The following is a 14266-nucleotide window of genomic DNA, read 5'->3' as shown; positions in this document are numbered from 1 at the left end:
TGGAAAGAACAAGGGTAGAGAGAAAAGGAAGTATATTATATGTGTGCATACATATGTATTAATAATACCAAAAAACAAGTAAGTTTTCTTTCTGGCAAAAAGTAATTAGCATATACCAGAAAACAATCTCACATTCTTGTAAAATATATACACATATATGGGAATTGTACAAGAAATATAAGCATACAAAAAGCAACTTCTTTGATGTAAAGGTAGAGAATTGAAAACCTTCATTTTCTTTTGTCCCCTACCTGAAATGCCTAAAAATAATTAGCCACAAATTAGGGCAGTAAGATGTTTACACTTCTTTCTTACTTTTCTTGCATGAACAAGTCATTAAGCCTTATTGAGGAAAGCCTTCTCATTCACATCAGATAACTAAGCTAAGATAAACACAAACAAAGATAAGGCTAGGTAAACTGAAGGGCACAAAACTCAATCATGCTTTTTGCTTTTGGTTGCTTCAATCTATACTATAGTATAGATGGATAGTTAGATAAAAAGGCATATGGTCAATATGTACTACGGCAAGAGAAACAAGCTGTTCCAAATAAATTATTTCAATATTTGGTATATTTGAAAAAATGAAAACTCAGAATAAATCTGGGGGTGGAAGAACTGAAGCTATCCCAAGGTCATTCAGCAGAAAGCTGCCCCAAAACATTATAACATTAAAATATGGATGACAATGTAGAGCGACATTCTAAAACACAGTGTTCTGAAAAAATCCTACAAACACACACACACACACACACACACACACACACACACACACCTATGTACAAGATAAAACACACAGAAATGAGATCATATCTCACAAAAAATTAGATAACATGATAGTTTCTTACTAGCTAACAAGTGCATCATTACATGAGCATGGCATAATTTGGTACATTTATGCATTAAATCTCCTTTCTGGGGCCACTGGGATGTTCAGTACATAGAAACACTTGCCACGAGGCCTGGCAGCCTGACCCCGGAACCCACATGGGGAAGACTAGACTCCTACCAGCTCTCCTCTAACCTCACACAGCACCTGGGCCAAAGCACTGCCCCTCCCTACATGTTAGACAGTAGCACAATAAATAAACATTTTAAAAAAGTACACAACATCTGTAAATCTAATTCTATACAGAAAGTTTAAAATATAATCATGTTTCTCCTGGTTTAATTGTTCATTTATTCGTTTAAGTTTAGATTTTTGTCCAGAAAATATTAAAAAATTAAGAGTATTTCCTGCAGCATGCATACACTATCTACCCTGCTATGTTTTCATAGAGCTCGTGCTTATCCCCCTGGCAGGAATGCTTCCATCTGCCAAGGAACGCCACAGGCAGATGTTTCCTATTCTTGTGGAGATGCAGCTTAGCAAACAATCCCGATTTGGCCTTGAGGCCTTGTGCCTTGTGCCTTGTGCCCACATGGGATGACGCCGCTGAGCATCTGAGCATTTCTCTGTCCGAGCTTGAAGTCTGTATGCTGAGCTGCTCAAAGAAAAGTTCCCCGGCCTTGAGCCAGCAGAGGCGCCCGTGTGCAGCACAGCCTAGAGTCCCTGGTTCCTTGGCACTGGTCCCTGGCAGAGGGCAATGACCTGGCCCTTACAATCCAGTAACTGGGGGAGAGGCTGAGGTGTGGAGGTGCCACCGATTTTTACGCATTAGGACAACTCCCAGCACAGCTCTGCAAGGTCCTCATATTTTTATAGCTGGAGTGGGATCTAAAAATAATGTGCTCGGCAAGGTCATAAATTAGGAAAATAAATAGAATTTGATGCCAAGCAACAATTTAAACTTATAATGGTGAAGGAAAAACAAGTATGAATTTTTAAATATTATTAAATGAAATCTGGAGATGTTAAATCAACTCTTGATTATACACACACACACAGAGTAGGCAAGGACTCCTTGATTACAAAGTACTGAGATGTTTTCTTACCTCTGTCTCCATAGATCTGTTTCTAAGTATACTCTGTATTTTCTACTCATTTAGGAATGCAAGCATGCAACCTTCATCACCTATTGTCTATGTGTGAGTTCCTATGCCCTGGAAGTACAGAGAAGCACCTGGAGAGAAAGGTAGTACACACCTGTTTAATGGCCTGTTGAGCCAAAAAAGCCATCTGCAGGGGGTTGGGCTTTATTGTCTGCCGAGGTACATTCTGGCTTGGTGGATATCTCAGCTGCTGAGGATAAGGAGGAAGAACTGGTCCATTGGGCTTAGGGCTGTGGTTCTGAAAGTTTATTAAGCGTGGTGGCGGATGCTAGAAAAAAGAAACAGAAGCATTGCAGTAACAATGGCCTCCTAAAGAGGCCAGATCATTACTGTATAAAACTCCCAAGGATAACAGCTCTGCCACAGCAGACTCACTAAGACAAGCAACAGGGTGGCGGCACCAGGAGTGACTTAGAAAAGGGGGAGGGGAAAGTGGGACTGGAAAGGAGGAGGAGGGAGGGATGAGCAGGACAAAGCAGGCTGACACTGGTGGATGGGGAAGGCTGGGTGTAGGATGGGGAGAGGCATATCTGCTGTATCTCCTCCGTCAATGCTGTCTTCAAACTGAGCAGTTTTAGCAAACCCTAAGCTCATATGCCAGGTTTTTTTGACAACTCAAATTGCGTTCATTGTTGGGAACTTGTTGCTTCTTTGTTCAAGACACCATAACTGTGGTTATGATCAGGACTTCCTAAAGAAGGAAGCACTTCTGTCCTCATCCACAGAATGAATCCTTATGCTGTAAGGTTCATGTGGTCACACCAAGAGCTACACTCTACACACACAGCTGTAGAGGGTAGCTCTGCCTCTCTCCCCCAATTCTTCCTACTTTTGGAATTTATTTTCCTACTCTAAATTAATTGCTTCCTTTCTTCCTCAGTGAAGACTATATTACAGAACCACTGAAAGATCTGTGCAGTGTTTCTGAACTGACTGGAATTACAAGGTGCAGAGCAGAGATGGCATTGATTCCTGTCACCTTAGTCTCATCCTTTTGATAACTGGTCAACACAATAATTCAACCAAAAAACAAACAAATGAACAGACAAAAAAAACCAAACCACCAAAAAACCAAAACAAAGTGACACTTGACACTAGGGCACCGGACTAAATGCTAACCCCGTCTACCTTTAAGAAGCTTACAGGCAAGCATGGCCTAGGTGTGCTCTCCCTGTTTCCTAAACTGCTACAGTTGGGTTAATTCATGAGACTGTTTTGACAAACTCCACATATTATTAAATACCAGATATCTTAAAATAAATAGCAAAACCAGTGATATTTTGTGCAAATAAAGTAATCAATCAAGATTTACAAGATGAAAAGAAAGCAAATGAGGAAAATAACCGAGCTTGGTGAGACTGCAGGCCCAGGTACTGTGAGAACCAAGTCACGGACAGTGATCATTTGTCAGTGTCCTGCAGACTGTGCAGCACTGCGTCGGCCTCTCTCAAGTCTGCTCGCCGTACTTGCCGTGTAAGAAAGCAGTCTACCTTTGCTGCCACCTGGCACTTAAGAAAGCCAGTGACATGGTTCATTTTCAGAGAAGAATTGTGAAACTATCATGTGAGTGACTTTACAAGCACAGTATTTTCATGTTACTTGTCCACAGGACAAAGGGAGAGTATGATCTGCACACGCCACATAATCAAAACCACAAAGACACTTGCTTTTGGAAGGCAGGGCACAGAGGTACATGTACAGAAGCTGGTGGGAAATGAAGAAAGAAAAATATAGGAAGAGGGTCAACTGACAGGAAAAAAGTAGACATGGATATTCAGCAGAACAGATTTAAGAAGAAGTAAGAGGGGACTGATGCTTTAAAAATAACATACAAGGGAAGTTGTGAAAAGTACTTCTAGACTAGGAAATTAAGTTCTAGAGATTTTATATACGTTATAGCTATAGACTGAAAACAAAAGCCAACTTGTAGAAAAAGCAGGCTGCACGCTTGCATGCTATCTGTCTGCACTGCTTACATGGTAAATACAATCTTCACACAGTTACTGAGTTACTGCTTATGGAAAGGCAATTCATATTCAGTGACTGACTCACTCCTTTCCCAGTTCAAAACTAGTGTAGTTCATGTGCTTTTTTTGCAAGTGCAGGGGTCTGGGCCGTGTCCCAAACACTATAAAATGGGCAAATAACAATGAAGGCATGATGTAGTTTGTAACTCTCAATTAGTGTTCAAGAATTCTTTAAAAGCTATTTCGTGTTTTATTAAATTGGTATTAAAAAGACGATGCCATTTAGATGCTTTTTCTTCATAAAGAACCGCATGATATATCCTGGTGTTGGTAACATCCTGTAAATGAAGTCTCTCCTAACTAACGGTTCCTTTTTATCAGTCAGTCATCTCGGTATTAGTCCCGTTTCCTTTTTGCTTTTGTTGCCAAGACAATTTGAGCTAAGTTTTGTTCTTAAGTGTAATGAGACTTCTTAGCACAGTTTCGTCCCATGTACTCGACTTTTATGAAACTTCAGCTCATTTGTGTCATTTATAAAATCATTACTAACCCTTTTGTCCCAAAAGATAAAATTAACTGAAGTTGTAAGTTCTGTGAAAGAGACTGAGGCAACTCTACAGCAAGCCTTTATTCATTTGATACGTCTTATCTAACTGGAACATAATTGGGTTAACTAAAGGTACATAGAACTAAAGGCTGCCTGGAGGGACAGGAGCGATGCTTCAGTGGCTAAGGCTTGCTCACACCGGCCTCAGTAAGTGGATGGCAATTAGGGAAGACACTGATGTCAACCTCTGGCCTGCACATGGGATGTGTGCATGCTCACCTGTACACATGAGAACATGCACACGGACACTTGATCACCACACACTGCAAACACATGTCAAAATAAATAAATCAATCGAAGGAATGAAAAATGCCAGAATACCACATACCTAATAAGAATAGGAATAGTGTATAGATTTGCTCAGGAACAATGAAAAAGGCTGAAAAGACAGACTTCTAATGACTGCATGACTTTCTCTATTGAATACTGTCCTAGTTTCTAGAATAAAGTGTGGTTTTCTAAATACTGCCTCTAAAGAGATTCTTAAGATATTGCTCAACTTGATGCACCTATATAAGACCTAACGAGACACACAGTTAACGTCGACCAGAGGCATAAGTCATTTGGGAACAGAACACTTATTCCTTGCCAGAAATAATGAAAGTGCATGGAGGTTTGACAGTAGATACAGCAAAGAAATCATTAAATCAGTTTGGAGGTGAGCTAAAAACTACATGTTAGATCAAGGGTCCTTTAATACAGTCAATTTTTAATATGTAAATGAAGGGCGGTGTGGGTTACTGTAAGCTGCTCAACACAATTACTCTACAGTTATCTAAGTTAGGACAGGCCTGCTTCCAAATTTACCTGATGAGAGATGGAAGGCTGCTGGATGGGCCCCTGCATTCTAGGGTTTGGTAAACCCACAGGTGCTGGCCTCCGTTGCACCTGTTGCCTCTGAGCCATTACCTGTTGCTGCATATGCTGGAGTCGTAACTGAGCTAGGCTGATCTGTGTTGGGAACTTGGATAACTGGTTGGAAGGTAAACCACCTGGTGGCTGTGAACTCTGTTCCACGACAGGATTCTGCTTAGGCATTTGTGGCTGGCTCTCTTTATCCTCGATTACTAAAGAACCTAATTAGAGAGAAGAGAACAAGATAAAAATGTTTCGTAACTGGTGAAATATCACATATTATATAGCTACTAAGTTGAACTTTAATTGCCAAGGAATTTTGGACACAGGATCCTATAAACTATTAAAACTGGAGTATTCTCAATGAGGTTTTTACTTATTTATATTCTATAAAAACTTACCTTATAAAAAATTCTAAGAATTCTAATTCATTTAAAAATAATAAGACTTTCAAGAATGGCCATCTTCCAGCCCATGCTTTGTATATCTAATTTTTTTTAAGTAAGGTGGATCAAAGTATTTGATTCTAGTTCTAGTTATATATTTTGATAAGCAAATGGCTACATATATGTCTCACACTGGCTTGTGTGTGTGTGTGTGTGTGTGTCTATCACCTAGACTCTCATGACTATTTTTGTTCTTCCTTTGACGGATGGCACTCTTAAGCCTAGCCTACGTCTCCCTTTCCCACTGTACGCTGGGCTGAAAGCACTGGCTCCTTCCTTCTCCAGCTGTTTTCTTCTCTCACACAGTCTTGAGGGTGAAGAGCAACCATACAGATGACTCTAAAGACATCCGGGCATCTAAGATGCCAAAGATAAAACTGGCCATTGGGAAATGTCTAGGGAACTTTTGAGCTCTTGTTTCCAGCATTTCCGTGAGAAACTTTAAGAGCAAAAAGAATATTTTCACACATTTAGAAGCACAACAAGAAAGCTGAGTGGTTACTTTTGACTGTACTGCTCTCAAAGATTATCTACTTCCCAATGTTGCCAAGATGCTGTTCTCTGACTCGATGAGACCTGATATTTAAGACGGAGGGAGCACTTCTCTGTATCCTTCAACTACTCACAGACACATTCCCTCTTCCTGTACCCCATTCTGTACAGTCACACAATTTATAACCTGACCAGGATAAGAAAAAGATCTAAAACCCAAAACAAATGGGGAGGGTAATGATGAAGTAAGGAAAAAGAAAAATCTTCTATCAGTAAGATAAAGCACTTGAGCCCCTAGGGACTTGAGCAATGTTTTTTAAAACTGTTGTCAGCTTTCCGACACGGTGACACAGTGCTCAAGTGCAAAGCTACTGCTTGCAAAGTAAGAGATTGATTATAAAAAGCAAACCACATGAGAGTTTTCTTGTCTTATCCTACTCTATTCCCACTGAAAAGGACGTAACTTGAGGCTAGAAAAATAGCTGAGTAGCTAAGAGCACTTGCTCATCTTCTGGAAGACAAGTTCAGTTTCCAGTCCCTCTGTTAGGAAGGTTACACCACTCTGTAACTCAGCTCCAGGGATCAAATGCCCTTTTCTGTACTCCATAGGCAGCAGAACACTGATGCACATAACAAACACATAAACACAAAGGCTGTTCACCAGCAGCAAGGGAAGTAGTATTTCTCTAGAAAACATTCTGAATATCAAAAACCAAACTGACATGAGTAATGTGTGTTAACGGTAAAGTATGTATGCAGCTATGATCCACAGTACCTCCCCCCCAACACCCTAAATATCAAAGCCCACATGTCACATACAGTCAAGAAGAAATACATTCTGATACAGACAGAGGTAATACAAATAGGATTTCTGGGGTTGGAGAGATTGCTCAGTGGTTAAGAGCACTGGCTGCTCTTCCATTCCCAGCACTCACATGGCAGCTCACAACCCTCGGTAATTAAATAGGATCTGGTGCCCTAGTCTTGACTCTGTAGGCATTGCATATACATGGCGCACATACATACACTGAAGCAAAATTCTCATGTACATTAAAAAACAAAAATATTAAAAAACAAAAATGCAAGCACAAACAGGATTCTATGGGGAGAAGGAGGGCTCTTAGATCCTTAACTTAGGTACCCTAGAAAGCGGATGTATTTTCACATTATCTCAAAAGAAGTGTTATATATTCATGCATCTACGTTACCATATGCATATATTAATGATATACATGTGACTGTAAAACAAGATAATGAATGGGAATGCTATATTCAGTAACATGTCATGACCAAAACAGTCATGTAGGGAAAATGTATACAATGGCCTACCCAAGTTGATAATATTTTGAGCCCAGAAACTAGGATCACAGTGAAACTGGATGGTGTTGTTGGTCACAGGAGAAGCATCACACCTTGCACGAAGAAGGTGCCGTAACCTGTACGTAATCTAGAAGGAAGCAGAGAGAAAAACATTAGTATATTTCTAATGCAAATAATGTATTGTAAGCTTAGTGAATGCCTAAAATAGTTTCTGTTACGTGTGCAAAGAATCTCACTTATGTTAAAAAACTGGTCATCTAAGCCATACAAGGCAGAACTGCTGAGGCAGAGTCGGGAACAGCCCCTGAGCTGAGCCTGGTCCTACATAGTCAAGACTACTACTGGGTAAGCAGATGAGTAAACAAACAAACAAACAAACAGGAAATGTTCACCCACATTTTTTACTCAAATTCGTTACAATTTTGTGATGTCACTCAGCTGTACTATTGCTTATTGAACTAAAAAGTATCATAAACTGGCAAGTTAAAACTGTCAGAACACGGTCTAAAAACAGAGTCCTGTGAGAATTTTGAGTACTTGTGAGAAAACTCCACGAACACAAAACTAGACCTTGTGACCTCAGTTTCTTCAAAACACTGCTTTGTTCTTGGGAGGTGTGCCCATGCTCCTCCCAGGTATGGCGGACAGGAGTGAGTTACTTCAGTTGTTGTCACTCATGGGCCTCTATGGAAAACCATGTTTTTGTCATAAGTGCTTGTCCTCGTGCTTCAACATCCTACTCGTGCGATTCCTGTCCCTCAGTGTATAAGCTGTCTGGCGCTATGGGTGATGTTCTCTATGCACGAGACTTTGGTTCACATGAATTTTAGGCCCCAATCTCCCGAGTTCACTCCACCAACTAGAGCGGCAAACAAAACCAATATTTAAAATTAACAACACTTTACAAAAATATCAACTTCTTTTCCATGCACCTTTTTCTGTTCTTTCTCTTTCCTTCTCCTCCTCCTCTTCCTCTCCCCTCCCCTCTTCTCCCGCTGTCGTTGAGACTTACTATTTTATCTTAGGTGTATGGCCATCTTGCCTGCATGTATCTGCGCATCACTTTCATGCCTGGTGCCCCAGGGGATGGATTGGATCCACTGGAACTAAAGTTAGAGGCAGCTGTAGTTGCCACAACAGGACTGAAATTTGAACCCATGTCTTCCATAATAACTGCCAGTGCTCTAACTACTGATACATCCCCAGCCCCTTATTACCTTAATTTTTTCAAATAATCAGATTCTAGACTTAGGGAAGTAAGATACTGGAGCGAATACTGAAGTGAATAAGGTCCTGCCGTGACTCTCTGACCAGGAACTGGCTGATTCTCACTACTTCTCATTGTGGGTCCTTACAAACAGCCATGTTAGAAACCCATGCTATCTACCTCACACTCTAGACTGTCCTCTGTGCTACAGCCTCCAGTACCTACGCCTTCCTTCGTCAATTTCCAACTAGATGCTGGGGCTTTGAGCTTGCTCCGGTGTGGAAGCACCGGCAGTCCAAGCGCAGCTCCTCTCAATGCTGCTCTGAGGATTTTTCTTGTCCTTCCACCTCACTTTATTCTTCCCCTGACAATCCTCAGACGCACGCCAGTCACTGCAAGCATAATTCCCAACTCTTCCTTCATCTATACAAATCCAAGTACTCTTTCTTCCTAGCAACCTTTCCTCCACACAAAGCAAAACAGCTCACCCTAATCTTTCTGTCTCAACTTAATGGAACTAATAAAGCAACTGACCTCACCTCAAATAGCTAACTTCAGGTGACGTTTCTCTGGTTTGTTTGCTTTCATATTCCCTTCCTTTAACAAACAACTTCAAAGGAGTTGAATTTCCTGGGCACTGCCCAACTGTGAATTCTCTGAGATTGGTGATGGCTTTACACACACACACACACACACACACGCGCGCGCGCGCGCGCACACACACACACCCCTCCACCACCATCACCAGCACCACTATTCTTCTAATGTGTTTAGTGGGATGATAATGGTTTTCCCAGGAAATTCCCCAAACAACATAATCTACTGCCCTTGCTGAAGACATTACACAATTTGAACATAGGATTAGAGGTTGAATTAACCTGGAAATCTCCTCCCTGAATACTACACAAGCTGCCACGTGAAAAAGTAACCAATAGCTACTTAGCTGTAAAGTCAATGAGCCACAACGGACCTATCAAGATATCCAAAGGTGCAACCATGACACTTAAGTCAGTTGTCTATTTGGACTTAAGGCCTGCTCAATAGGAGGGAAGTCACAGCTGGTACTATGAACCTGGCCAACTGTGAATATGCCCGCTGTTAGACAGTTTCTTCTAGACATGACAGAGAAGTAGCACCAGGAAGAACATAGTTACCCATGTAAGACTTGTACAATGGCAATAACGGTTGACATGCCAATATGGATGGAGGAAATTTCACAAAGTCCCACCTCTAGATGAGTTACAGGCAATCAATGGCTGCCAAGAAAGAGTATCAGTTTTCATCAAGGCTAAGCTCCCAATAGATTATCCATTCCAAAATAGTTAGCCCTAAAGACATTTACATATGAGCAACACTAAATGGACTCAGGAGGTGGGTTTTTTTAAATTGGTGTGTGTGTAACAACAATAATAAAATAAATAGTCATGAATTCGAGAGGGAGTGGGGACATGGTAAGAGCTGGGAGAGCGGAAATAAAGGCAATACGGAGCCCTATTCGAAAATCTTTTAATTACTGAAAACAGAAACAGAGAGGGTCTAGCGAATGGCGCAGCAGGCCACAGCTCTTGCTTACTCTTGCAGAGACCCAGGTCAAGTTCCCAGCATTCATACGGCTCACAAACGCCCATGACTGTAGTTCCAGGGATCTGAACCTTCTTCTGACCTCAGGTAGCAAGCATATATGTCACAAAAGTATTATTGTTATTAATATAAAGAAGGGCCTGAAGGAATGGCTCAGCAGTTAAGTGCACTTGGTGCTTTTGCTGAGTTTGGATCACAACTAGTAGCTCACAATTACCAACCACTCTGGTTCCAGAAGCTCTGATGTCTTCTGGCTTCTGCAGGCATACAAATATATGCGTGCGCGCGCGCACACACACACACACACACACAGAGAGATTAAGAACATAAATTAACAAGAGAATATTCAAAAGAAAGGAGAAAAATAAGGAAAAAGGCAATAATTTAAGAAAGTTCAAGAACAAAAGGATTTTATTACAAAAGAGAAAAAAAAGAGAACATAATAAATATATCCAAACCAATGAGCAGATACCAAAAAAATCGTAAAGAGTTGTTCCTAGTGTAGTGATTATACAGGCAAGGGGAGATACTATCTATGCCCAACTCACATTCTCCTATATTTCAGGGCTATCTTAGAAAGAGACTTCTAGCCTGGCTTATTTACCTCTTCCTTCTTTTGTGTTGTTCATTAGGTCAACAGTGGGACTGGTTTGAGACCAATGTTAGTTGAATGATTCTCAGATGACCCACTCACCAGTACAGTGCAGTGTGGAATACACAGCAAAGCTAGTTTATTCCAGACAGTTTGGTCTGACATGTTCCCAGGGCCAGCCTGATGCTAAGCACAGATATTTGGTTATTGGGTGCCCATTATGAAGCTCATTTATAGAGCAGGGCAACTTAGCCACTCCATGGGGAGGCACAGAAAGTTCTGAGCAGTCCACTGTCCACACTAACTATGGTTTCTCAAGGCCTGTGTCTATGCACAGTCACACACTGGGCTCAGTCTACTGAACCTTTCAGTTGGCTGAAAGAAAACCGAGTATTCCAACCCTCTCCCTGTCCCACCAGAATCTTATAAATATCAGTGAGTTTGGGGGCTGGGATGTGGTGTGGGGGTGTTGACAGGGGAGCCTGACAATATTTGTAGTAAGATCCAGAGAAAAAGAAAAATAAAGCAATCTGCCTCCCAAAACAATAAGCTTAGGCGTGGCCTTCTTAGGATGGCTCCCAATTATAGTAGCACAATTATACAGTGGGAAGCAGTACTTCTGTAGCTCCAGCCTGCTAGGCAGACCCCAGACACGCTAACTTCAGGCTGTTTTCCTGTTGTACGTGTATTTCTGTATTGTCAAGTAAGCCTCTTTCTCCCTTTCCGAGTTTGCTCTCCCTCTGCCCTGCCGCCTCATCTCCATGCAGGACTCTAAGCAGCGTTCTTCTGCAACAGCTGAGAGTGCAGCATGTAGCCTCTCCTGTTTCTGTGAAGAACTGACCCTCCTCCCGAGCACCCCCCCCATCCTCCAGCTGGCTGCAGACCCTCCTCCCGAGCACCCCCATCCTCCAGCTGGCTGCAGACCCTCCTCCCGAGCACCCCCCCATCCTCCAGCTGGCTGTGGACCCTCCTCCCGAGCATCCCCATCCTCCAGCTGGCTGCGGACCCTCCTCCCAAGCACCCCCCATCATCCAGCTGGCTGCAGGCCCTCCTCCTGAGCACCCCTATCCTCCAGCTGGCTGCAGACCCTCCTCCTGAGCACCCCCATCCTCCAGCTGGCTGCAGACCCTCCTCCTGAGCACCCCCATCCTCCAGCTGGCTGCAGACCCTCCTCCTGAGCACCCCCATCCTCCAGCTGGCTGCAGACCCTCCTCCTGAGCATCCCCATCCTCCAGCTGGCTGCAGACCCTCCTCCCGAGCACCCCCCCCCATCCTCCAGCTGGCTGCAGACCCTCCTCCCGAGCATCCCCATCCTCCAGCTGGCTGCAGACCCTCCTCCCGAGCACCCCCCCCCCATCCTCCAGCTGGCTGCAGACCCTCCTCCCGAGCACCCCTCCATCCTCCTACCCCTGATTCAGAGTCACTTGTGCTCTTGTGATCATCCTCAACATCTGGAAGTTTTAGTACTTCTCATTTTATGCCACTAAAATGCAGCTCTTCAAGGGCAAAATCTGTTTTTTTTCAACTGTCCATCAACATTCAGAGTATTGTCCAGCAGGTGAAAATATTAAATAAGTAACTTTTGAATAAGTGAATTTTCTGCACATTACAGTACCTCGCACAACTATATAATAAATTGACTAAAATGTATGAATGTACTTTGGATTCCGTGTACTGTGCTAAGTTAATAGCACATAACATGATGGACCTTCTGAACCTTCCCTGTGTTTTCCTTTTCTACTTTTTCTTACTCTAACAATTCTGATTATAAATCACATATGAAATGTTAACTTGTACTGGCAAATGTCCTTATAACTTTTACCATTTTCTGAAACAATAAATTACATTTTATTTGACTATAATAAAAATGGAGGCTAAAGATATAGTCCTAATGGTAGACAGCTTGCCTAGCATGCAGGAAGCTGTGGGTTAAATTTCCAGAACCATATAAACTGGGTATGGCAGTATGCACCTAATTCCTGGATTCCAGAGGTGGAGGCAGGAAAATCAGAAATTCATATAACATAATAAAGAAGGTCAACCTTGGCCACAACCGAACACAGCAGTCTAAGTATTTTCCAACATGTATTTTTATAGAATAAACTGGGCCAACTATCATGAATTATCTTATGCATTTTTTTCTTTCACGTTACGTGTTTTCTTAAGCAGACAAATTGTAATTTCAACAGCTTGCAAGAGTCCAATGTTCTCTATTAAGTATCATGTTTTGCCAGGAATTTTACTCCTTGACCTCTGCAGCCATGGACTACACTCAGGTAGTAGGTCATGTAGGAGGTGCACAGAATGCTCTGCAGGTTCACCCTACACATCTGAGAGTTTGCTATAGTTTCTATGAAAATATCATTGAAACATGTTGAAATTTATGCCTACTGTGACTCACTAAATACTGTAGGTAGGTTTCATGGAATCAATATGAGTAGGCCTGTGAAGAAAGCCACTCTGCGGATGCATGTATGTGTTTCCTATCTTAAAACATGTAGTTTCACCTTCAACATGAAGGCCTTTACTGTATGCAAGCCTCTGGACTTTGTACACTACAGGGCAATCTCCAGAACAATAGGTTGAATAGCCTCTTGTTTCTTACAATGAACAGTACTGGTTGTAAACACTGGATAACTTCATCTGCTTTGGATATTTACCCCAAAGTCAGATTACTAAGGTATTATGATAGTTCTACCTTTAAATGTTCTTTTTTGAGAACATTTATACTGTTTTATTCACAACTATACTAATTTATAGTCACCAGCAGTATAAAAGGGTTCCCTTTGCAACACATCTCCAATCTTTAAAATGCTAAGTCTGCTACAAGACTAAAAAGAAACCCTCCAATACTTTCACCCAGAATCCTCAAATGTTAATAATTATTCGCTTCAGCATCCTCTCAACCTCTCCCATACACATTATTCTGAGAGCAAGATACGGACACAAAGCCCTATACTCACTACAGTGTAACTGAAGTAAAGCAAAGATTTAAAATAATTAGCAAATTCTAAAATAAGAAAGAGCCTGGTTTAGCTATCACCCAATGAAAACACTTGGCCTGGTTCCTGTGACATGTCAGAGTGCTATCTGGCTTCTGATAGAGCAAGACACTTTGTACACTCTGCCTCTTTCTTCTTCCTAAGAATTTTGAAACCAGGATGGCAGGCCTTGTTATGAACAGCATACATCAAATGTATACTGTAA

The 14266-nt window shown here is 41.8% G+C and overlaps 1 protein-coding gene across 1 annotated transcript in view; it reads right to left on the bottom strand.

Moving 5' to 3' along the window:
• The window catches only part of Trim24 (tripartite motif containing 24), a 109187-nt gene that overhangs the window by 14778 nt on the left and 80143 nt on the right, over positions 1 to 14266 (bottom strand). Inside the window, 3 exon segments of the mRNA XM_052173455.1 lie at positions 2087 to 2260; positions 5374 to 5642; positions 7689 to 7806. Of these exon segments, the coding sequence (XP_052029415.1) occupies positions 2087 to 2260; positions 5374 to 5642; positions 7689 to 7806 (561 nt within the window).

Source organism: Apodemus sylvaticus, chromosome 2 (genome assembly GCF_947179515.1).
Source record: "Apodemus sylvaticus chromosome 2, mApoSyl1.1, whole genome shotgun sequence".
Taxonomy (NCBI): Eukaryota; Metazoa; Chordata; class Mammalia; order Rodentia; family Muridae; genus Apodemus; species Apodemus sylvaticus.
Note: the sequence above shows the minus strand (reverse complement) of the source record. Positions and strands in the feature narration are given on the sequence as shown.